This window comes from Ixodes scapularis, unplaced genomic scaffold (assembly GCF_016920785.2).
Source record: "Ixodes scapularis isolate PalLabHiFi unplaced genomic scaffold, ASM1692078v2 PGA_scaffold2__306_contigs__length_199485367, whole genome shotgun sequence".
In the NCBI taxonomy this organism is placed as follows: Eukaryota; Metazoa; Arthropoda; class Arachnida; order Ixodida; family Ixodidae; genus Ixodes; species Ixodes scapularis.
In genome coordinates, this window is record NW_024609857.1 from 126300880 (window position 1) to 126326551 (window position 25672).

Sequence of the window (25672 nt, forward strand, 5' to 3'; positions counted from 1 at the left end):
CGCGCGCTCTCTAGTGCTGCTCTTGTTCGGTGCCTAGGAAGGCGTAGGGATTTTTCGTCCCCTCAACGAAAAACGTCGCGAAGACAGACTGATCTGCGGGTTTGTGAGAAAAGAAAACTTCGCACTAATCTTTCGGCTCCTCCCCCCACTATGTCATAACACAAAGAATATTTTTGTTGACGAGTTTAGCGACCCAGGGTTGCTAAACTAGTGGAGCAAAACATTCTTCGCTTTTTGACGTAGCGGGGGGAGTGACCGAAAGAACGCCGCAAAGTTTCCTTCTCCCTGCGCACGCTCAACTTCGCAACTTTTCACGAAAAATTCCCCGCGATCCCTAGGCGGTGCACGAGAGCACGAGACAGCGCGGGGAGGCGAGTGTTCACGCCGCTCGCTGTACGTTGTCTTTGAGCTCTCTAGTGCCGACAATCCCGTCATGCCTCGCCCAGGCAGGGAGCGAGAGCAGACGACGAGAATTCGTCTGCTACGATGCGGCATTCGCACAGCGGAACCGTAAGAAAAAGTTGGTTTTCTGCTCGATATCGCGTCCCGCGGGCCACAAACTGAAACGCGAGCTTGAATTGTAAGTGTCTGATATTTCACGAAGGGAGGAATCGACGACCCGTGTTTTATTTGTAAAATTTGAATCGTTTTGTAGCCGTACAGACGCTGAAACCTACCAGTGTGTATTGAAAGGCCCAGGACAACCACAGAGGCCGCGAGATCTCACATCATCTGTGTGCGGGTGAAAAGTGGAATATTTTTCGACAAAGCTCCCACGGCAGAAACCTGTGACGCATTCACTCAGCGTCCGGGAAGGCTAAATATGGAGACGTTGCCCGAGGCTCAAGCAATGTCATATTTGAACGGCAGCTATCTTGCCCCGTCATATTTGATTTTGAGAAAGCTCTCGTTCTCAGTGCCCTCACCAGGGGAATAAAAAGTCTTACGAAATGTAATGCTAGATGTTCCAAAGAACTAGATTTAAGCCGTATCCTTTCAGTGGTTCATTCATAATACTATGCTTAAAACGAAGCAAGCTCTTGCGCGTACAGTGCCATCACTTTTCTCCAGTGTAAGCTGTTTTGTAATCAGCTTGTTTCGGAAACTTACGCCGTCTGTAGTTATCTCTGACAGCCGAGTTCCTTAATAGGAAGTCATCGCAAATATAAGTTTCACGTTGCAGCAACCAATGTTTATAGATAAACGATGGCAGCGACTGCACTCTCGCATTCTCACCCATCACGTGGAACAAAAAGGCGCTAGTTTCGGTTTGAGGTCGGTACTTTTCTACAACATCTATGGCGACAGCATCAGTCTGCACTCGGTGCATTCGGCAAATTTGTTTGGGGCCTGTTCTCCGTGCAGCACTCCGCGGGTGCAATGCATTAGAACTTTCACAGTGCTAGTCTGGATCGCGGATCGGGAGCCCGTCACTGGCCTCACCGGCAGTCATTGCTTGACAACAGGCAATACGCCGCGTCCTGTCTAGTTCTCCCTTCGTTTTCGTCCTTGTTGTTTTGGCGTATTACACCATGAGGCAATACACGCAAGTCTAAGGGAGAAACACGCGAAAATTGGAAGGTTGTATGCGGTGCTCGAGGGCGAGCATTTTATGACGTGCTGCGATGATTATATATATCGGGTTCTTGGAGATCAAATAGACATTCATCAAACGTTCGAACATCGATTTAAAAAAACAAAAATGAGCCGGAGCACCACCGACTCTACCGACGTCGCTCGCTTCGGTTGCTAAATAAATGGCACGTTCAACAATTGAACGGCACGCTCCGAGTTTCATTTTGTCACTGAAGCCCTCACAGCAGTTCAAAGAAAAAGCTTTCACCATGAAGTACTATGTACAAGCGGTTAAAACGATGTGAATGTCCCCAGTAAAGGCCTTCGAACTTATCGTTTGCTGAGCTTTCACGACTCCAAATCACGGATGACTCCACAATAACTATCGGTAGCCGTTGTCTCATTAAACACATCACAGTTAACGCCCAACAAAGTCGCCCTCGACCGTCAACCACACAACATTTATTTAAACAAGATTGGTATTCTAACGCGTTTAATATTCTTGCCCACAATATTAACTGTTATTTGTGGAAACACGATAGAAGTTTCATGATTGAGAACAACCTACTAACGTAATAAAATTGAGTTTTCCCGTTTCTCCTATAGCATGCATAAGATCGTGTCAAGCGATGACTGCCGGTGGTGCCGGTCGACCCCAACAATACAGGCCTCTATCCGCGATCTGGCCTCCTAAGAAATCAGTGGTGCCAGTGCTATTAGACATAAATCGTTTATTTGCATCGGTACACCCATATCTGCGGATGTCGGGCCGAGGCGCAAAACCGTACATCTGGCCAATATTGAAGCCGGTTTTCGGCCGAAATTGCCTCGACACTCGCCAAGAAGCAACGTGCTGTTTCGGCGACTCGTTTGTGTAATTTATTTGTTCAGTCATATTATTAGGTCCCGGGCCACTGTGTACACCCCAAAAAAGAAATGTACTGTGGTAATTACACCTTGGCGAGAAGCAGGCACGTAGCCAGAATTTTGTTTAAGGGGGGGGGGGGGGGGGGGGCCATGACAAAGTGCTCTATGAGGGGCAGGGGGGAGAGGAGGCCCCAGCAAAATGGAAGTTTTCGGGGAGGGGGGGCGGGGGGGGTGGCGGGCCTTATGGCGGTCCCCTGGCTACGTGCCTGACGAGAAGGGGTATTGTAGTTTTACATCTTTATAAAAAGGTGTAGTGCATTATCACACGTTTTAAGAAACGTGTTTAAAAAATCACACATTTTAAAGGTGTGAGGTTTACATTTCTTTTATAAGGTCCATCGCTACACTTATTAGGGTGTTAATTATGGGATACCCCACTTACATGCATAAAGGTGTGAAAATGTTTAATGTGCATATACCTCTAACGGAAAAAAAATCTAATCTCTTTCATGTGATTACATCGCGTGCCGATGAAACGATCTGTCGATGACACGGCGTTCGATGAACTGATTTGACTCCAATGAGTGACAACTGCCAGTAGAATTTCGGGGAAATAATTCTCCCGGCTGCCGGGAGACTCGACCCTACTCAAGAATTACCCCCGGTTCTTGTTTGTTTCCCAACATTCTGAATTGTATACCAGCTTATTAGTACCTCTTCAGATATTACAGGAAAAAAAAACAAAAAAAAAACGATGGCAGCCGCGAAAACTTTGACAGCCCGGCTCACAGTCGTGTGGGAGACTGACAGATGCTCGTCAGTCGCCATCATGCCTTGAAAGCTACCGGTTCCAAAGAACCGGATCGCGCAGAGAACTTGTTGTTCCACGGTCATGGTAGACGCGATTGTCCGCCGCCTCGAAGTCCGGGCGCCGAACGATGCTCGTCGCAGAGTCAACGCACAACGGCTTTCGATAGCCGGCACTGTTGCCGAAAGCGGTCGTCGGGGAGTTGAAAGGTCTCGGTAGTGACGCCGACGGTGGCGGAAGATAAGCTCGGCCGCAGCGTACGGCACCGCCATGTTGACAAAGTTTAACTTCGCCTCGATCCGAAGCGAAGATCTCGAGCTCAAACCACGGCTCTCGCAAGGTTCGGAAACGTCACTTTGACGTCAGCGACAACTTCGACAAACGAGGCTTCTTTTTTACACAAACTTCTAAGGGATTTTGAGCGTCAGCAGGTCGCCTAGGGACAATCTGCAAAGCATTAGTTTTAGCTTGGCGTAGGGATGTAGGGACAAATGGGCGCTACGTCATCGGGAAGCCGTTCAATCAGCGGGCTCCTCGCGCATCTCACGCGCCGCACGCGCGGCTCGATGAACTTTGCTACATTCTGCCTCTCTCGAAGAAATGAGCGTTCGAATGATTGACACCTCGCTCGGCGCGACGTCACCGTCGCGAGAGTCCAATTAGCGCGTTCCGCAAATTTCGGGCACAAAGTTGTGCTTGACGAATTTCGTGACCCTGGTGTCCCGTTCATCACCCGCAGTCATTCATCATAGAACGATACAACCATGAGCTTTTCACGCACTGTATTTCTTGCGGAAGCCAGTTTCCCACGCAAGTAAGGAAACTCGCGTTTGGAACGCAGTTACCGAGTCCTCTGGCTGCCGATAAAGTTTAAGTGTGAACACTGCGATGTTAAACAGATACAACCAAAACCAGGCCATTTCACGCAATTCAGGTCTCACCTTTGCTATTCCTCGAGCCATATAACCTTCGTCAACACCACGCGCCACTCAGGAGTGGTAAATCCTTCGCGAAACCAAAAAGCGCGTTTAAAAGAGCTAATTCAAAGCAACCTACTTGGTTCATTGCACCGTAACCAGAAAATATCCCGAAGCGTGAAAGAAGATTAAATACCTCCCCACCAGATGGCACGGTCAAGAAGAGTAGTGGGAAGTAGCTAGGCCAGGTAGCGCTGGTACAGGCCAATTCCTGGGCCATCAAAATAATTTCGCTCCCTCACGCAGCCATTGCGCTTCGAGCATGTTTATCATGCACACATGTACATACATTTCGCGTACTAGATTACACGATAGCATCAGCTCAGCATCATATACAATGAGCATTTAAACAGAACATACAAACATCAACATGAACACTCACTATCCGATTACTAATAATACCAAAGGCTGCGCTTCCACTTTTTATAGACGTAGTTTCTAAAATACGTATTTCTTGGTGATCACCTGAGCAATAAATAATTTCCCCAGTTTGTAGATTTTTCTTTCAGTAATGTTAATCCTCAAAAGGTTTTGCAATGGGCCAAGAGAAAGTCTCTTAGTAAAAAGTAAACATCCATGTAGTAATTATTTCGATATCTGATATAATAACCCGCTCAACTGCGATTCCCAGCAGCCACGTGTTCGCTTTCCCACAAGTCAAGTCGTAGAATGGCGTGAGGAACGCGTTTTTCTATCGAGTATTTGAATATTTTTGCTCTGCTCGTGTGCGGCCGCAATAGTCGTCTTGAATTTACCTCTGCATAGGAGATAATCACTCAGCTAGAACCATGGCCGCGATCTGCGGCAGGTTTTGTTCGCGGATAACTACGCTGTGGCGAGTTCAAAACCGAGCTACTCGGCCACAAGTCGAATGTCTACCAAACACTATCTGCCTTAGATGCGTCGGAACTGTTCCGGAGAAGAGGGGGGGGAGGGAGAGCGGGGGCCGGCAACGGTGGTGGCGGTGGGGGCGAGCGAGATTCGGGTTGCATCGGGCCGATACACTTTTAACGGAAAGGGGGGGGGGGGGGGGGGGGGGGGGCGGGGGAGTAATGCCGCGTGCATGACCGAGAAGGCACGCAGTACTTTAGAAGTGTTTCTCTTTCCGTCCAGTGTAAAGGATAACCAGGCCAGAAGGACCTTGCCGAGTCAGTCCCGCCCTAGCTCACTCGCGAGCATTCTGGGTTGAATATTCGAGATACCGAGTGTAGTAGACAAGGAGCTGACCGTGGCTTTGCCGACTCGTTCAGTCTCTCTAGACAACGACGCACTCAATCTCGCTCCAGCCAGCAACGACGAAGACGCCGCGACGTCCGCTGCCTCTATTTCAAAACTCACTTTTTTTCTTCTTTTTTTTTTTTTTTTGGGGGGGGGGGAGGAGGGGGGTGGTAATTGTATGTTGATTGAAGATTTATTTTCAGGGTACACTCGTCGAAACTTATCTATTCGCGACAATACCTCAAGAAGGGCGGTAATTATCACGATCACGACGAACACAAAAGTAGGAGCCTACATTCACTTACGTGTATTTATCGTGATGCTCGGTCATTCTCGTCAGATGAAACATACTCTCTTCCTTGCCCGGGTAGAGACCCTGGAGCACAAGAGCCGCACTCTTGAAGCATCTGAGATACAATGAACGAAAGGTATAAACCTGTTATCTTTTTGGGCGGTTTCTCTCGGGTTCTTGGTACATCTAAAGTGGGACGGCCCTAGAGTTTTGCAGGGTTAAAGGTACTCGCATGTAAAGCAAGTTATTAGTGGCACCGTGGTGCCGAAGATATATATCTGTTCAAAATAATCACTCATTTGATTTCAGCTTTGTCTGAACTCGGTACACCTGCACTAACGCAGAGCTCATTCCAAGTATCTATATACCAAAGAACAGAAAACCATTTTTATGGCATGCGCTAGTTTACTTTCTTTTTATGAAACAATCTGAGTTATAAAATTTATTGCCAAAATGACTGTGACCTTCTGTATGTTTTACCGTTGTGTTTACTTGCCGTTTTCGTCCTCAGTCACGCTGAAATACAACTTGTTCCTACCTCTCTACAGGGAACTTTTCGTAAAAATCCAACTGAGCTTCAACTGAATTCAATTAAAAATTAAAGGTCATAGTACCCCGGACCTCTAACACGTTCTTTTGTCTGACGTCACTGGGAGTACCACCCGGCTTCCCGTTGGGTTTTTCCTTCGGGTCCTCCAGCCCTTCCTTCACAATAGACCTCATTCATTATTAGCGCCATCTCTCGGCGGCCACGGGTATACTATCAGAGGTTCGGTGCCATCTTTGAGGCTTCGCCTCCCCGCCGCCCGCCGCAGTACGAACTCCTCTCCCCTCTTTGCGTTCGTGCATGTTCCTGCGTTTTTCTTTTTTTTTTTTTGTATATTGATGGTGTTAGTTGCTCGAGAATAACTTGGGAATATTAAGCTCAAGTTTGTTTTCAGAGGTTTCACTAAGAATCTCTTTTTATAAAAATGATCTTCATTCCAGCACCAGAGCAGGCCGACTCACGCACTTGTTTTAGGATCGTGCGTTAAGTTGACTGATCAGCCGATTATGCCCGTTCGCACAAAGACGATTTATATTATATATTTAGCAGAGCCGTCAGCTACTGTGTGACAGTGTGTTTTTATTTGGCATTTGCGGCTGCGGGTCTCAATAATGCGAGGATTTCTTCACCCAGTGCGCATTGACCCAGCGTGTGCAGACCCGAATTGCAGAATTTTATGATTGCGGCGTTGAACATTAAATTTTGGTTCCCGCTGCCTTAACCTTCGGAATATTTAAGATATGATTCCGCACACACACACACAAAGATATGAAAATAAATATGTTACATCGATTTTTATGTAGTTTCTTGGGGAGATCATCGAATGGTAGCTGAAAACATCAATATAAGGAGTCCGTGTGATACATCACGAATTTACGATAGTAGTATTTTTATCGCAGGTAAAAAAAAAAAGGAACGCTGAAGATCTACACTAGCATGCTCACCAAAGCGTATGCGAGGCACAAAAGCGTAAAAGGAAATGACCGGCGTGTCGCGGCAACGCAAGTATGCAGAATATAACGTATAAAAAAAACGATTTTACGGAAATTTTTTACATTTTTATTTTATAATCATATTAATAATTCTAACAACTGAATTCAGTACTACCGCATATATACTCCTTGGCCCTTTGAGAGTAAATGCATTAATAAATGTCAGCAACATTTTAATTTGCTCCTCCTGGTAGCGCGGTTACATAGTTAAATTTCATGCTTACTCGCAATAGAACATGACCAGTGCTCATAAAAGTGGCTGCTTGCAGTATTGGCTCCAAATAAAAAAGCCTCTCCCGCAGCGCGAGCCCGATTTCTTGAGAAGCGAGCAAGCGCTACTGTTGAACTCGCCAACAGGTCCAGGTTAGCAGTCAAGAAGAGCCCGCTTCTATGCTTTCGTCTACATCTCGAAAATGTTTCTCGAAATGTGAGAGACGCGTGATAATAATGGTACAGCGTGAAGTAAGCGGGCGTTCACCTTTGCTTTTTAGCACCGTTGTCTTTATCATTCATGCGTTAAACGAAGTGGTTACGTTGCCCAACTCTTCTGCACTTTGCATCAGCTTTCAATCGGATGTAAAAAACTTACTTGAGCGAGAAAAAGAAAAAAAGAAAAATCTCGAACAAGTGAACTGAGTGATGTTGACTGGACCTCGCAGTTCCTCCGTGCGAGGGAAGCTACGATGCTAGCCAACACCGAGCTACCCAAAAAATCACATGAAATAATAGATGCTCGCTGTTGTTACATGCAAGTATCATGAGCCCTTCATGCCATTGTGGAAAGTGTCATATATTAAAAGCGGTTTAAAGGCCTTGTAAAAGCACCGCACGCTAACGCGCGGGTGGCTCTTGTTAGGAGCATGAATAGTGCAGGAAAGCGCTACGGCTATTAAAACGTTGGCTATAATAGCTTTAACTTGAAACGAAAACAATGGGACTCGAATCTTTACACCGATTGTTTTTCATTTCATTTCCTCGTTGAATACGATAGCGGAACAGAGCAGTCGTACGGTCGCAAAGCGTCGCTTTCTCGCGCCGCGAACGGCCACAGCGCTTTGCCAGTCGCCTCAAAGATGGCGTGGGAAGGAAGGTTGGCGCCACGTCCGATAGATGGCGCGCGAATTTGAATAAGTTCGATCGTCGACTTGTCAAAAATTAGCGTCGCTAGCATTACCCACGAGCGCTTGAGACAAAAGGCGTTTTGTCACGGGGCTGACGGCAAGTGTTGCAGCGGAGCGGGTGTGTTTTTGTTGAATTCCGTGTACTCGCAAAGACGGGAGACTGTGGCTCCTATAACCGCAAGACGAGGCCAAAGATCGTCAGATTATATGTTCTTCTCTTTGGGATTACGTAGCGGAATTGTAAACTTGAAGTAAAGATGACGCGTGACTTTTTTTAACTTGTGCCAAGACAAAAAATTTAATATACAACCGTTTTTAGGGTGAGCTCGTTGGTATTGGGTAAACATTTTCCGAAAGAATTACGCCTAATTCTTTTTATTTAATATTGCAAGCTGCAAACTCTTTCCAAGATATAATTATTGCACTGCCCCTATAAAAGAGCGTTGAACATCGCACTCGAAGTGTTTTCTATTGCACTTCTCATCGAGCAGGTTGGCCTTGAGCGGAACTATACATATCTCATTGTATTTTATTTTTTTTAGATTAAGCATTTAAAGAGGGACCGTAATTACATTACAATAGTGTCTGCACACGTAATGACGCATATTATGGGTTTTATGATGCAAAATCCGGCTGTTCCCAAGAACAATTGGGCATTTTCAGATAAGATCGAACAACCGTGTCCAGTGACCATTTTTAATATAGATGAAAAATTATCACTGGATGATTAAAAAGCGTAAAATTCCGCGGGTGGTCAGGAAAATACAAATTGACAGCACAGAGGTGGACTGCAGTTTTGAAGAGAAAATTCCTAATACATTTGCGTACAACCGACCCAGAAATGCCCATATGCCGGAGCGGTCGGGAGGCGCCACCTTGTAACATGCTTCGCGGCGCCTGTTCCAACAGCCGGCGTCTAGCGTCTCGGTCTAAGCGATGTAAAGGGAGACCGCGGAGCGACTTTGCAACCAGATCAGCCTACAACCTTGGCGGTAACATGATATACGAGGTAGGGCGCGGCTGACCCTGAACCTGCGCCGCCCTTGAGCGCCAATAAATCCTTCGTCGTAAAAAATCGCACAACGCAAAAAAAAAAAAAAAAAAATTGAATAAGATTGTCTGTTACTTACTTTATATGACAATGGTTTGGAGAATCGTGAAGTTCAATTTGGATATGCTCATGTTAGGTTACATGAGCAAACCCAAATGGGATTCCAGTGATGGTGCAGCAAGCCACTTTAACAACAAGTACCAACTACACGAGCTGCAGAGGAACAAGTGGAATCACTGTGTATGGCTCCTGTTCTTCCCACCGAAAACAACAATTAAATAAACTAATTTATAAAATTGCAACGAGCATTGCCTATGCTTCGAATTATGAAAACCTTGATAAAGCAGAAAAATTGGCCTCCCTCCAAATATTGCAAATAAAGGAATTAATGAAATTTGTTGTTCTAATAAAATATTATTATAATAATAATTACAAGCACAGAGTCACCAGACAAAAGACCTCATGACATTCGGAAACCTTTTCTATCCCTATGGTATACACAAATTACGGACGACGTTTAAGAAAATACTATGTTCCCTCCTACTTTAATAAACTTCCTCAAGATTTATGCGACTTGCCATCTTTAAAAGTAGCCAAACAGAAGCTCAAGGAATGGTGTTGTCGGTTTGAATTATAAATGTTATCAATTCTCATGTATTATCTATTTTCCCAGCGGACTCGTCACTACGATTTTAACATTCTGTACACTTGTTTTGAGCAAGATGTGACTGCCATCATTTACTTTTTGAGCGTGATGTATGCACTGTTTGAGTGCGTTGCTGGGTTGCCATGGTCCCGCACACAAGCGCTTGCGCGCTTAAGTGGGCCACCGATTTCACTGTACAAAAGACTGTGCAATAAAGGATTTATTATTATTATTAAAAAAAAAGTACACGTCAGCGAAGTGCATCTTTTATGCAACTGGAGATGGCAAGAGTTTCTGCTATGGAATCGAGGGTCGTGTCAAGCGCCAGGCAACGTTGTACAACCTCCGATGGTCCACCAGGTCGGTGATCAAGACGGCGTCCGAGATGGTTGCCTCACTGAACACTAAACTGTCCAGCATGGAGCTAATTTACCTCCCGAAAGTTGACGTCAAAGCGTTCGGGGATATGAAAGCAAAGGAGTGGGACTTTGTTTCTGTTTTGCGAGAAATTCAGTCCCGGCACTTGTGGCAGTGTACACGGTCCGACACTTCGCAACCCCAGCTGTTTTATCAAGAACAGTAGACGCAGAAAAGATATAGCTTTGAAAGTAAAGTCTCCTATCGCTGCGAAAAGCAGATCGAGGTCACGAGCTTGCAATGCTACTGCGAAGAAACGAACAGTGATCGCGACAGGCAAAACGGGAAGCAAATGTTCCTCCTCAGAGTGCCAGGAGAGCGCCGTGACCGATTCAGGTCAGGGTCCGGCAGAAGGGATGCACGCGACAAGCGCCGAATGTGCGCCCAGTATCGTGATTCATTAAACTCGTCTCAATTGCACGACTTTAAACATGTGTTTTTTCTTATCACCATTTAAACCTGGTGGTCAGCAGCCCAGCATCCCTACGAAAGTTAGGCTCCAAATTTTACTGATCGGAGAAATTTCTATTTAGGTTTTAACTTGTGCTTCAAGCTAACCTGTGATCTTTCGTATGAACTCTTATTTTTCACAAAATCCTGTCACAGTGCTTTCTCTTCACAGGCTTCCTAAATTTTCCGACCCCTTTTTTGACTTTGTTTGAAATCGGCAACGTCCTATCTTCCTCTATTCCCGCTACGGCGATTCGTTATATTTAGCCCTCTGTAACAATTAAAATGATAAACAAATATTGCAAAGTATTTTCAAGGGGCAGATTATGAGCCTTAATCTGTGAAAAGTAGATTAAACATTAGTATAACCTCTTATTTTAAACTGATTTTGCAATTATTGCAAAATCGGTAACCTGTCTACATTTCAATGTTTTTTTTTGTTCTTTTTTTTTCTTTAGAAAGGTTATTGTTTTCAATTTCGATGACAATTTGTGCAAATATTAAACAGATGCGTCCAAATCGTGTTAGAAAATTTGAATTTCCATTGTTTTAAGATCCAGATCCATAAATATATAAATTGCTTCGTAATCGATAATGGATGTTTACCTCCTTTTTATTTTATGTACAATCTCTGCGCAAAAAGTATTAAACCTAATTCGACAATCGTTTTTCTTTTATAAACATCCAAATAATATGGATTCTTGGGCTAGTTGGTAGCTCAGGCTTGGATGAAATAGCGCGGATATACAGTCACCCTCACAGGCACACAGAAGGAAAAGAGCGCTGCGAGACTGTTCCCTTCTTGTGTGCCTGTGAGTGCGACTGTATTTGCGCGCTCTTTCATCCAAATATCCAAAGGGGCGGTTTTACGCAAGTTGCAAAAACGTGCGTGTATACCGACAACGATTTTGTGATTTTTGTTCATTAAGAGAAATTTTATTTTCAGCAAAAAGAGCGCGAATATCTTTTTGCGGTTCCGCAACAAGTAAGTCTGCAAAGTCGCTCCGGTTTCTTCCTTCATGGCGTGTAGACGGAAACGCTACACGACGGCTGTTGAAACAGGCACGGTGAAGCATGCTACTGGGTGGCGCCTCTCGATCACTCCGGCCCATGGGCATTTTTGGGTCGGTTGTACGAAAATGTATTAGAAATTTTCGCTACCGTCAACCTCTGTGCTGTCGATTCGTCTTTTCCTGGCCACCCCGTAGAATTTTTCCGCTTTTTAATAATAATGAAATTGTAAAGAACGGGTCGGTGCACGCCCTATTTATGGTAACCGCGTTAGCCTCAATTTAGCCATATTTCTCGATTTGTAACTTCAAAGCCAAACAAATATTGTATCATGTTTTGCGGACTCTGTAAGTACATATTATAAACGTTAATTTGGGAGAGTTTAAAGAATACTAAAGATGGCCTTCTTTTTAAATAATTTCCAAAATAATGCACTTTTAGTTAAATGCCCCTGTGTGAGCAATTGTTTTAAATATCTCCAGCCAACCAGCACAACAAGATTCCATGTAAAGATGAACAGGGCAACACACTGGTAAATTTTGAAGACCTTAGCTTTTAGAGACAAGGAGAGAAAAATCTTTGATCCAGAGCGTTATTGCCCAATGTGCTGTGTTTGCGATTTGGTTCCTCAAAATAACGACCCCAAAACTGGGTGATTGATACTTTTCACAATCCTTCCTGTGCCTAATTTGCCAGTAAATATTTCTAGAGCCGTAGCAAGAACAGCTGTTTTAGGGAGAAAACGCACACGTGACTGAGAGGGTGCTTACAATTTTTTTTCGCCGAGACAAATTTTTGTTTTACATCGCAAGGATTGCTTTTATATTTCTGGGGATGGAAGCCAGCAAAGTATTCTGTATCATCAAAATTAGAAATGGTCACCGGACATGGTTGTTCGATTTTACCTGAAAACGCACAATTACTTAAAGAAAACGAGATACAATTAAAAATACTTAATATTATATTGAACAAAACTTATAAAGAGACCATGCAGCTCTTTTTCAAGAATGTTTAGAACACACAAAACAATATTACCGGTATTTCGGACTGCTTCGGACGTATGTTTCGTCGGCTTCACCCCTTGAGAAATTTATATAGCGATTCCTGAGGTATTCGCCGACTTTCCGCATGGTTTGTATACCCCGAGCTGTGAGATTCCCCAAGCCGTCTATCCAGAAATTGCTGTTTCCATTCATGTCAGTGGGAAATGTCGTCAGGGGTGCTCTATCGCCGTGACGGAAAAGACCAACCACAAGGTCTAAGCCTTGAGGCACCGAAGCATCTTGCTGAGCTTGAGTGCAGAAGGACGGTGGCCACACCAGAAGAAGGCAAATAACTTGGAGCAATGGATGTGCCATGGTGCTTTCCTGATTCTGAAAGAAATATATTGAAGTATTAATGATTCAAGCTAAAAGAGTTTGGGCATTCCGTATCAGCATCTGAACTACATAAAAGTATATACCAGGTGTCCCATTTTAATTCGAACAAATGTATTACGAAGCATTCGTAAAATGTGCACTAATACAGTTTGTGCAGGTGAGTTATACGGCCAGAGGGACATTAAGTGGGCGACTGAACTTTGCGATAAGTTGGATAATTAAGTAAGCTTTCTTAATTACGATTTAATTAGAAAAATAGTCATAATAGTTCAATAAGAAACATGCTGAGCATAATCGAAAACCACTATATCGGCCAATTTTAGAACGACTTGAAGCTCGTAGGAAACTCGCGGGCTCACCAAAATTATCACTTGTGCAGCAGGCGTAAAGCTAGCAGTGGCGGAGCGCGATTGTAATCTAATCATCTGCGTTTTTGGTACTGCTAGCTTTGCGCCTGCTGCACGAGTGATAATTTTGGTGCGCCCGCGAGTTTCCCGAGAGCTTCAAGTCGTTCTAAAATTGGCCGATATAGTGGTTTTCGATTATGCTCATCATGTTTCTTATTGAAATAATATAATTATTTTTACTAACTAGGGAGTCAATTAAGACAGGGTAAGCTAATTATCCATTTCATCGAAAAGATTAACCACCCACATAAAGTCCCCATGGTCGTAGAGCTCACCTGCACACACCGTATTAGTGCAACTTTTACGAATGTAGTGTAATAAATCTGTTCGAATGAAAATGAAACACCCGGTATATATATATATATATATATATACCGGGTGTTTTTTTGTTTTTTTTTCTTCTTCTTACAGATCTGTTTAAAAAAAGCCATAAAAGCTAAACTTATGCGGTTTGTGCGAGTGAGTTATACGCTAAGGGGGACATTATGGGGATGGCTAATCTTCGCGATAAGTCGGCTAATTAATTAAAATTCGTTAATTAACTTTTTAGTTCTTGAAATTAGTCATATCGTTCCAATAAGCAATTTGCTGAGCGTAGTCTAAAACCCCTAAATCAGTCATTTTTAGAAAGATTTTGAGCGCGTGTAAAGTGCAAAAATGCGCTGAAGTTACCACTCGTGGAGCAGGTACAAGGTAAGGCTAGATAAGAGACGAAAAAATCGCGCGGGCGCCTTATCGCAACCGCTAGCCTTGTACGTGCTCCACGAGTGGTAACTTTAATGCACTACTACGCTTTTCACACGCTGAAAGTCTCCCTGAAAATGATTGATTCAGTGGTTTTCGATAACGCTGAGCAAGTTTCTATTTGGAACCATATGTCTATTTTCACAACTTAAAATGTAATTAACGAATATCAATTAATTAGCCGACTTATCGCAAAGATTAGCCACCCACATATTGCCCCCCTGGGCGTATAGCTGTCTCGCACAAACCGCATAAGTGTAGCTTTCATGGGTTTCGTTGAACAAATCTCCAAGAATAAAAAAAAGTATGTATATATATATATGTCATGCTTAATACAGCGCAAATCACACAATTCAGAAGTCCATCAAGCAATAATGGCAGTCACCAGTGAATGGGCACGAGGCGTTTGATTGAATCTGATACCTCGTCGGATGCAGACGCAGTACTCCTGTCAAATGCATGCTCGGAGCACATTCCGAAACAATGGCACACTAGGGTAATTGCGCAACCGCCACTAAATGGCCCGCGCTTTTTAAAAGGGTATAATATAGAGAGCCAAAAAAGGTAAATATATTTTTAAATCGTCGTACCTCGAATTCAATTTTACTGCACAAAGCGATCAAAACTAATACCTTTTAATATGAAACTTTCTTTTATAATTCAATCCCTTATACAGTATAAATGTCGTATAGCGTATAGAGTAAAGTATATATAGCGTAGAGTTAAAGCCGCTAAATGAGGTAGCGCTTAATGGAACAGTGTAAACAACAGGCCGCTGGCTGAAGTTCAAAATCTTCGATATGGGGACAACACAGCACCCTGCCTTCGAGGCGATATTTGCTTTCCGCCTCAAACACTAGAAACAAATTATGCTTATTGAACGAATCGTCTGATTACTGACCACTAGAACAGCTTCTAACGCATATTTGTGCGAAAAGTAGATATTAGCATACCGCAGAAATTTCTTTGGTCGTCACGGTCCAACATGCGCCTTACCCCCCCCCCCCCCCCCCCACACACACACACACTTTCACACACCTCTCTTCTCGTGTTGTTTCAAGTAGGGTTTTCTTTTCTTTCTGTTTTAGAGAGCTACATTATGAGCATTTTTTCTGCCATCAGTATAGCGATCACATTGCAATTATAATGACCGCAGTGCAAAGTTCAAACGTGCAAGTGTTCATTCTTCCTGGAGCGAGCTTCCAACGCATTCATTTGACACCATGAAACTGCTTCGAATCAGTTGGGAACAAATTCTACAGTCCAAAGAGTGAACCCCTGCACTTCCACTAACGTCACTTTTTCGTTGTTGCCAGTAGAGACTTTCAGCTTTAAAAACGCGGTGTTTACCAAAATTGTAAATTCAATAACTTCGTAAAAAAAATTATTTTGACCTATTATTTGGGATACTATTTTGCCGATGTTGTTTGGCGAGTCTAGCAAAATTTCAAGCGTATCGGAGACCATGAAGAAATCGCCGGAGTACCCTATCCCAATATAGTTCATTTTTGGCTAATGATGACTACTTGAAGATACCCTAACATATAAATACTAAAATAACTAGAAAGAATAAATAATAGCCTGAAATAGGCATTTAGCTACACAGGGTCAAAATAAAAAAAACATTTACTGATTCGCATATGATCTTTCTAGAACACATCAATTGATACAGAAGTGCCATAATCAAGTGTTTTTTTTTTTTATTTTAGACGGTAGCTATGTATTTTTAACGATAGCGTAAGGGGAGAAACAGTGGAGCACCGCGACTGATATCAATTTAATTTTCGGTACCGAGTTGACCACTCCACGCCAAGAGATGGCACCACTTCTGTGTCTCCCGCCAATCCTATGCATTTATGGTTGAGTTTCCTGTATTGGTCTCAACGGTATTTTCCTACACGATCAAAAAGGAAGGGACTGGGCAGTGTGTAAGCCAAGCATCGGTCAATCTACATAGCAAAGAGATACGTTATCTCGACACGTATCGAATTGCCCATGATGGTGTGGATTGCTGTTGCTTACTTCGGTGTTTCTTTTCAGTACAAGTTTTAGTAGAGTGTAAGCGCTTGCCCTACGTACACCCTCGTAGTTTGTCTTCGTTTGTTGTGCACTATGTCACATACACTAAGCATGAACCAACTAGCCCGCTTTGCGATCCCAATTCAGCCCGCACTGCCACCCTAATTCATATGGCATCGCAACTAAAATATCTTAATACTAACACATCTTGGTGTCTGACCGATTGTTGTAAAGAACGAGGATGACTTGTTTCGCCTGAGGAGGTAAACCAGTTGTTCTTTCAATCTTTGCTTCAAAAAGTGGTTTTCCCCTCTATGGCGAACCACGCATCTCTGCTTCCTAAGGAACTTAGGAGTTATATGCCACCTTAAGAAAGAAAGTGGTCCCTATTTTATTTTTTTTTCGTCTAAATGTGCAGTTAGCATTAATATTAAAGAACTCACATTGAACTTTTATTTGATAATTTTTCGAGTTCTTTTGATGTTATTTGTTCACCGAGACACGGTGCACTGATCATTTTGATATCTTTCATTTACCATCCTATAAAACTTACCTTCTTTTTTTTTTACATTTCAATTTAAATCTTTAGAGCGCGTCAGAGGATGGCTTTCCTAACAAAAAGAAAAAGCATAAACTGTGATCTTCTGAGTGACAATACATTTATAACGAAAAATGTGGAAGTATTGTGTTCGCGAGAAAACAACTCAACCTTTTCGCTGTTGTTTACGGATCACCAGATGGTGACATTTTGCCATTTCTTGAATTTTTCAATATTTTTGTCCTTCACAAACAAAGGTCGGTATAACGCCATTGGCGGGGGTGACTTCAATAAAATGTGTTTTCTGACCGCGCCACTAAAAAGAAAATGAAGATCCTTGTTGGCGTGAAGGGATGCATCAATACGATGGCCAATCGCACTAAAATTACTTTGCACTTAGCAACTGTCTTAGATTTTATTATAACGAATTTTTCTTAGGTCGAGCGAAAAGGGGAGTAATTATAGCTGTGAACTGAGCTACCATCTTCCAAAATGTTTGCGTGTGCAGGTGCGGTGTCGTGCATTTGAGGCACGCCACAGCACTTGGAATGTTGGCCTCACGGTTTCCTCTGCTTTAGGAAGGTCCCTCAGATTTTGAATGCTAAAAGGACGATGAGGTACTTTTGACTGCGGTGTCGTGCCCGACCCACGTGCGCATGTTTTTAGAGTGCAGCGCTTAAGGCCCTGTCACACTGAGGCAACAGTTGGACAACTCTAACCGCCAACACGGGAAAGTCGTGTTGCCGGTGACGCTGTCACATCGCGGCAACAACAACAGTCGGGCAACATGTTCCTGCCGCCCGGCAACCGTGTTGCCCGACCCTGTCACACCGCGCTGACGGCGAGGACGTGGCGAGGACAACAAGGGGAACAATCCGCCATCTTGATTGTTTACCTTCGTTCGTGTGCGGCGCGGAATCGCTGGAAATGTGACTCTGCAAAGTGCTAGTGCGTTCGAAGGGCAGGGAATTATCACGGTACTACATCAACCAGTGACTGCGATTAGAAAACTTGACACGGGGAGTATTTTCCGCTCTTTATTTTATCGAAATGTTCCTCATTCGCTGACAAAGCAGATAGCCCTAACCGATGAAAGTGACATCGCTGATATATTTTTGGGATTTACGCCACCGTATGAAGTGTTTCTGTCCGGTTCTGTCATGCAATTCCTATGTCTTCTGTAAAATTGAGTTAGCACCGGCAGTACCCCAAAGCATCTTTTGTAGAGTGGTGTTGAGCTGAACTGACAGTGCTTCAAAACTGCGACACCGACACGATCGGTCTTTCTAACAATCGGTGGAATAAATAGTTTTCAACGCTGTCTACTTGCCTACCGCGTGCTATATGATCGCTTCGTTCCCCCAAAACATCCTGGGTATTTTGAAAATAAATCATGTATCTGGTAACGGCTGTTTCCAAGTTCCAAGCATCAACAATCATGATCAAAATGGTCGTTTAAATGCTTCGATTTTTTAATCTTTGGTGTTCTGGAATATTTTTATCCTACTTCATTAGCGGGTGAGTATAGAATGCCATTTTATTTTACAATCAGTAATGTGAGCTGGTCTCTCCGCAGTTCCAATTTCAAAACCAGTCTGAACGTTCACGACCGCAGCTGTGACCATTTCAGAAACCGCTTTCCGTAACTACGCAGCAAAACATTAATCGAAAATATTTTAGCTGCACGCCAGTCCTAAATATTGTTAAATAACGTTTTCCAAGCCTTTATTTGAGTAAAACGTTATTGATAGGGGACTAGCTCTACCATCGAAGCTATCTATGTTGTGTTGCCGGCCCGAAATTCGCTAGCCAGCGATCAGGGCAACACACGTTGTCCAACACAAGTTGCTGCTGTTTTTGTTGCCGAAAGCTGTCATACCGAGCAACATTTTAGCTGTCGTCCATGTTGTCGTGCTGTTGCCGCGATGCGATAGGTTTGTCGGACAAACATGAGCAGCGAGCAACAAGTTGGCCGACTGTTGGACAACGTGTTGTGTTGCTGTTGCCGTCGTGTTGCCTCAGTGCGATAGGGCCTTCAGGCGCCCATTTCCGTGTTTCGCGGCATAGGCGTCGCTGTCGGCGTCGGCGTAGCCGCTCTAAATTAGCGGGAAAAATTACGTCGCGTGACCTCAACACCAATTCAATTTCCCGCTAAATTTAGCGGGGAGATTAAGTTTCTCCACTAGATTTAGCGGACAAATCCAGTTTCTCGCTTTTTGGCGGGAAAATTAACGTCACGTTACCTCAACAACAATTCATTTCCAAGCTACGTGACCTCAACACCAATTCAATTTCCCGCTAAATTTAGCGGGGAGATTAAGTTTCTCCACTAGATTTAGCGGACAAATCCAGTTTCTCGCTTTTTGGCGGGAAAATTAACGTCACGTTACCTCAACAACAATTCATTTCCAAGCTACGTAACCTCAACACCAATTCAATTCCCCGCTAAATTTAGTGGGGTAATTCAGTTTCTCCGCTAGATTTAGCGGACAAATTCAGTCTCTCCGCTAGAGTTAGGAGGGAAACTGATGTCGGGTGACGTCAACTTTCCCGCTAAATCTAGCGGAGAAACTGAATTTCTTCATAGGTGACGTGACACCAAGTCATGTAACGTCATTTTCCTCGCTAAATTTAGCGGGGAAACTGAATTGGAGGGGAAGCGGAGAGGAGGGGATGGAGGAGGAGGAGGAGATTGTACAAAGGAGGAGGAGGGGCATGCCCTACCCTCTGTAAAATTCCCCCTTCTCCTCCTCAAGAGCTGCGCTTTAATTTCGTATGAGAGACTTGTAAACGTAGACGTAGCAGAGTGCGTTGAAAACTACAGAATACACAGAAAGAATAAAACACATGAAAGAACTGTGTGCGTCTGTGTTCGTCCTTCGTGTGTTGTATTCTTTCTGTGTATTTTGTAAACGTCTTTCATTTTTTGTTCGTACTTTTTATTCGGTTGGTCCAAAGATATGAACGTTGCTACTACTGTTTTTCGGAGACGTTGAAGACAAACCTGGCGCAATAACAAAAGAACAGGAGCAGCAGCTGGCTTCGGTGCTGTCAGCTTTCGGTGCTGAAACTCTTTTGACGCACACTTGAGACCAAGTGGCATAACCGATAAACGGTACCTGCCATACGGAGTGCAAAGGTGTAAAATTTTGGGCTCTCTTCACCCAGCTTCAGGTGGTAAACTAGATGTGAGATATCGCACAAATGTAAACACAGTTAAATCCTGCAGCTTGTCAAGGAGGGTATCTTGTGTTTGGGTATGGTAATTCGAACGCATGATGTTCTCATTCAGCGTTCCTGAGTTCAGATATAGCCGGAGGGAGCCGCCTCGCTTCGTAATGATGACGAGATGACTGACACAACTAATCGGCTTAGTCACTTTTACAAACACGTTTTCAATTTTCACTTTCTTCGGTTCAGCTTTTATTTGATCCTACAATCCGTTGGATATTTTCTTGGGTGCTGAAACACCTGGCTGAGCATTATCGAGCCGTAGAGTCTTGTGGAATCTAGGGAGTCTACCTCTTCCTGTGAATACATCTTGATGTTTTTCGATGATGCTTCGTGTTGCTTCTGGCGGGTCGTTCTTTCTTAATCGTTGCTGTTTTTTTTTTTTTCTGCAATGCGATGTCACTGTATCGCATGGAACTGTGTCGCACATTTTTAACCAAATTGTACCGTTTGACTGCCTCCAGTCCAAGTATGGGCAATGCCCCAGGTTAAGGTTTGGCAGTACTTCCCTGTATTTCGGCTACCTTATGCATTCTGCGTTCAGTTTACTGTATTCGTATCCGCAATACTTTTTTCTGGTATGGTTGGTGCCTAGTCGGAACCAAATTGATTTTAAATGCAACCATTAGTACAACATACAAGAAAAACTGGTAGTTAGCAAGGAAGTTATATGAAGCCTCATAACTGTTATCTTTACTGTTTTGCTGTTTTTTTTTGTTTTTTTTTGCTGTTCTTTTTTTTTTTTTTTTTTTTTTTTGTGCCGGCGCAAGTACATATATTACCTAACTAATTAACCACGCTCGAGCGAAGCGACGAACATACTGAAGGAGGATTGAATGGGGAAAGCTCTAGTGGGCTCAATTTGTTGTCCTTTATGTGATTTGTACCTTGAAAGTTTGTAAATTTCAGAACGCATTTGTTGCCCTTCCTGCCATCAGAAACGCCTCGATAGGGCCACATCCGTCGATATATCACGTCAAAAATAACATTTCCTTCGTACACTGGTTACCCCTTCCTTTCAAAGCGAGTGCGCAGAAAAAAAGTAGATACACGTGAAAAATTACCGAGAATAGTGACTGAGGAAGAACGGTTCTTGTTTCACAAGACATACTTCAAATAAATTCTGATCGACCGGTATGCTTTTTAGTCGCTTTATAGATTTCTGAAAACAAGGTTTTCAAGTACGAAAATTACATATTCCAGAAGTAGGAAGTCGAGAACACAGAGCGATAAATCAATCATCGATTAATTGAGAGTGAGCCTTCATAGATTATTTCGGTTCTGCTGTCCAAAATTCACGCCTTCGTGGGTGCCCCTAAATATGCGAAGCACCAGAAGAGATACTGAAATACTTTAGATTCTCACGAGTAACTTCAGTTCGTAGGTCTGTATGATAAGTGAACAATTTTAATGTGTATTTAATCAGCCAAAAGGAAATATATTGTAGTGGAGGAAACCTAATACATTGATATAGCCTGCGAAATCCTCGAAGGTGAATACAAACATGTTCTGTGCTAATTTAAAAAAAGATTATCATAAAATATCTAGAGAGCTGTGTATCAAACTGGCAAAACACATTGCATGATTTTAAATACTTCGCATTAATCAGAGTTTCGGTGTGATGAAGAAAGTTTCATGTGTACGTTGTATATTTATTCAAAATTAAGTGACATATTACCGAGAACACGCGAGCCCTACTATTTATACAACACAAAAATACAACTAGTAGTTACTAAAGAAATCACATAAAGCCACCTGACGTTTATCGCTATTGCTTCTTTTTTTTTTTTTTTTTTTGGGCGTTTGTTTAAATATTTATAGGACCAAGCTTAAGCGAAGCGACTCTCGGAAAGAGGACCAAGCGGGGGAGATGTAATGGACGAAATTAGTCCTTTCAGTGATTCATACCGGGGTGTTGAATCGGTCATTATCCGATTCTACTCGGGTTTGGGTTAAGCGGCTTGGTGTTTGTATCCGGATCGTTTTCGGATCAGTAACGCATCCAAAATATCGGTTTCGTTATTTGGTCCGCCATGCGCAAACCGGTTCGAACCGGTTCAAAACTCTTTATTAGATAGTAAGCTGCACTGCATTTCCTGCGGCTTTTGTTAAGAACGCGCTACTTCAAGTAACCGGGCAGCAGTTTGGAGTGTAAGGTATATGGCATGTACAATAATTTGCTCAACCTATGCGAACTGCGCTGGGTCACCTCGCAAGCGACGGGCACCATTCGCATATGGCAGTACTGGTGAGCTTCTTTTCATAAAATGTACGAAGAGCTTACTAATTTTAAGGTCAATGTTTTAGAGAAAATACCACACATTATCTTGTTAGAAAGGGAGAGTACGTTAAATAGAACTTAAATATAGATCAAATGCTACAAGTCAAGACATATTATTAGAGTCATTTCGTCTTGCAAAAAAACTATTTGAACTGCAATTATTGGGTGGCACTAAACCTCAGTGATCTGTTTGCAGTTCTTATTTCCAGAAATAGAGCTTGACTTACTACAACATAACGAACACAATTGGCGTATCGAGGAATGTGGAAACGCAAATAAAACCTGTCACAATTACCAAGAAACGTGTTTCACGCATTTAAGTTATAAATAATTATATGCACCAAAACAAATGAAGACTCATCGTATAATTAAGAACACGCGTAACTTCTGATTTGAATTTTTTTTTTATTTCAATAAAACTATTCAAAACACGGAATTGAACTAAAGAAAATATAAATCATGTCTAAGTGATGATTTACATGGTCCTAATTTTATGTCTCCAACCTGATTGTATCAGACTCGAGCGCCGTGCTCTTGAGCAGAGAGCCAATTAAATACATACTTCATTAAAGCCCTAACCACAATAGGCAACTCCTCTTTGTGTTTTTTTTGTTTTTTTGCTGTTTTGTTTTAGCTAGAGAGCCATATGATCTCGAGTCTATGTACAGTCTCCGGCAATATGAAAGACCCACAGGGAGCGCGTGGCCGAGGCGGTTCCATTCTGCTTCGAGGGGAGGACGCTCACTCGGGGCTCAGCTAAAGCGAAACGCGCTTATCAGATTGTGCTGAGCCGCGAGTGAGCGTCCTCCCCTCGAAGCAGAATGGAATTGCCCGGAGCGCTCGCAGCGCCCCCGCCAGCCACCGCCTCGAGCACGCGCTCCCAGTGGGTCTTTCATATTGCTGGAGAGTGTACTTGTAGATGCCCACCTACGAATGGAAAACACTTCCAATTACAAAACACCAGCAAGACTTACAAACACATTTTTAGCTTATAATAAAGCGTGTATTTTATGCAGACTAAATAAAACACTACTGAGCAAAAAAAAAAAAAAAAAACAGCATTGCAGCGTTTGTGGTAACCTTCGGCGTCGGAACAAAATCGTATATAGATAGTGTAATAATCATGACGAGGCAACAGTTAAGCCGAAAAACAAATGTTTATTTTTTTAGATCTGCCCCTTTTTTGGGGGCTCAAGGTCGTGACGTAAACGGCGCGACCGTCGTCTACAAATAATGGCGAATTGGAGTGGTCAATCGCCGGCGAGACCGAGCCGGCGGAACCGGCAACCAGAAACGCGCCGGCGGCACACCACGTGACCCTCACCACCCGAACACCAAACGCCAGACGGTGGCAGTTTACTTCACCTCTTGCACGCGCGACAGCGCTAGGGAGGTGGCCACCCATGTCCCAACGCCTTGGATTGACTCGAGTATTGGCTGCTGAAGTGACTTCAGATCAGTTTCGTTCTTTCGTTCATTTTTTCTCACTGACCTTCTCTCCCATTTCGGAAGTGACGACACCGGATACAGTCTGGCGCCTGCTCGCCCGGCCGTTTGGAGCTCGGGCGGAAAAAGCGACGGAAAGTTGCCGGTGCTTGCCGGAGAACCACCACCCGAACGGTGCGCGCCGGCCGGAAAATGACCACGCGAACACTATTGCCGGTTTTCCGGCACAATAAGTTGCCGGCGACTGACCACCCGAATTCGCAATTAGTCGCCTATCACTTGACGACCGCGTGAACGTTGTTGACACCAACACCCGCATATCACCTCACAATGCGCTTTCGGTGCCCGGTCAGCGCTTGCACAGCGCTCTAAGGTCACGTCGCTTCAAATACATGCTTGCTTTCCTTAGCACAAGGTGCTAAGGAAAGCACATCCACATCCACGCTTTCATTCGCCACATCCACGGATTCATTCGCGGACTTTGACTCTAGCTCATGTACGCAGGGTAAAAAAAAAAACTGGCACGCTACGAAAACTTATTTTTGATACCCTCTACTCGCAGGCATCGTCAGACATATTTTGAGCTATCGGTTACAGCGGAACAGTTATGAAAAACAAAAATCAGATTGTTCTTTGGATAGCATAAACGCTCGGCACACTATAGCCCCTGCATATCGTTTAATGAGTGACAACATCAGTTAAATCAAAAACTTTGTCGTAAAACCATAAACTTACACCAATCTTGAATCTGAACAAATATAAGACTGTATAGCTTGAAGTCGCTAACAACCAAAGTGGGTTCATCTCGGCGTCATCTGATTTAAAACATAAAATAGTGATCACAAGCCATGCGGCGGAAGCGGGGACAGAACAACAAATATACGTATACTTGTAATCAGTACTCTGGAAGTTTTATTGCACACACCACTCGATGCAAAGGATGTGGTCACACGCGCTCGGGAAATAAAACGAAGTAGAGTACTCACATGCGAGGTAATGGTCACTGTTGGTCAATATGTCAGCACACACCGTACTCTCAAACTGCCTTTTTTACAATGGCTGACTTGTTGCTTCGGAGGCGAGAAAAACGGATAAAGTTAGAAAAAAACGTAATAAAAAAAAAGAAACCGACAAAAAAAAAAAAGTTTGCCAAGCAGAGTCCAGCGGCAGTTTCATCTGGATAAGCAGCCGCCGAAGCTAGGTCTTCAGGAATCTCGCCCTTTGAGCACAAAATATCACGTCTATTGTTTTCACTTGACAAGAAATATTTTTAGAAACATCTTACATATCCTGAAACAACAAGTATTATGTGAATTCTTTATTTCATTTTTTTTTGTGGAAAAAAACGTTGCTGGCTTGGTCGGTGCATATTTAGATACAACTAAATGAGCGCAAAGGGGACGTGCGCCTGTCTTGTCTACTCTCATGTCCTTGATACTTTTGCTCTATTTCATTTTGAAACGAAATCAACTAAATGTGAGATTGCAGGCCGTCTCCTTTTAATGCCTCTCTCTCCCCCCATACCTCAATTGATTGGACGGTGTCGTACTCTGGGTTTAGTTGTCCAACTGCTGTTGCTGCAAGGCTCATCAGAATCCACAGTGGCGGTTCGGGTCCGCAGAATCGACACGGAAAAGGAACAAAGGCACGTCGGT

The 25672-nt window shown here is 43.5% G+C and overlaps 1 protein-coding gene across 1 annotated transcript in view; it reads right to left on the reverse strand.

Annotated features, from left to right (window-relative positions):
• LOC120850015 (testicular acid phosphatase homolog) overlaps window positions 1–13446 on the reverse strand; it is a 71511-nt gene extending 58065 nt beyond the window's left edge. Inside the window, exons 1-3 of the mRNA XM_040222370.1 lie at window positions 13435–13446; window positions 13008–13345; window positions 5751–5852 (exon numbers count right to left, since the gene is read on the reverse strand). Coding sequence (XP_040078304.1) covers window positions 5751–5852; window positions 13008–13345; window positions 13435–13446 — 452 coding nt within the window. The remainder of the gene's footprint in view (window positions 1–5750; window positions 5853–13007; window positions 13346–13434) is intronic.
• Window positions 13447–25672: the final 12226 nt, after the last annotated feature.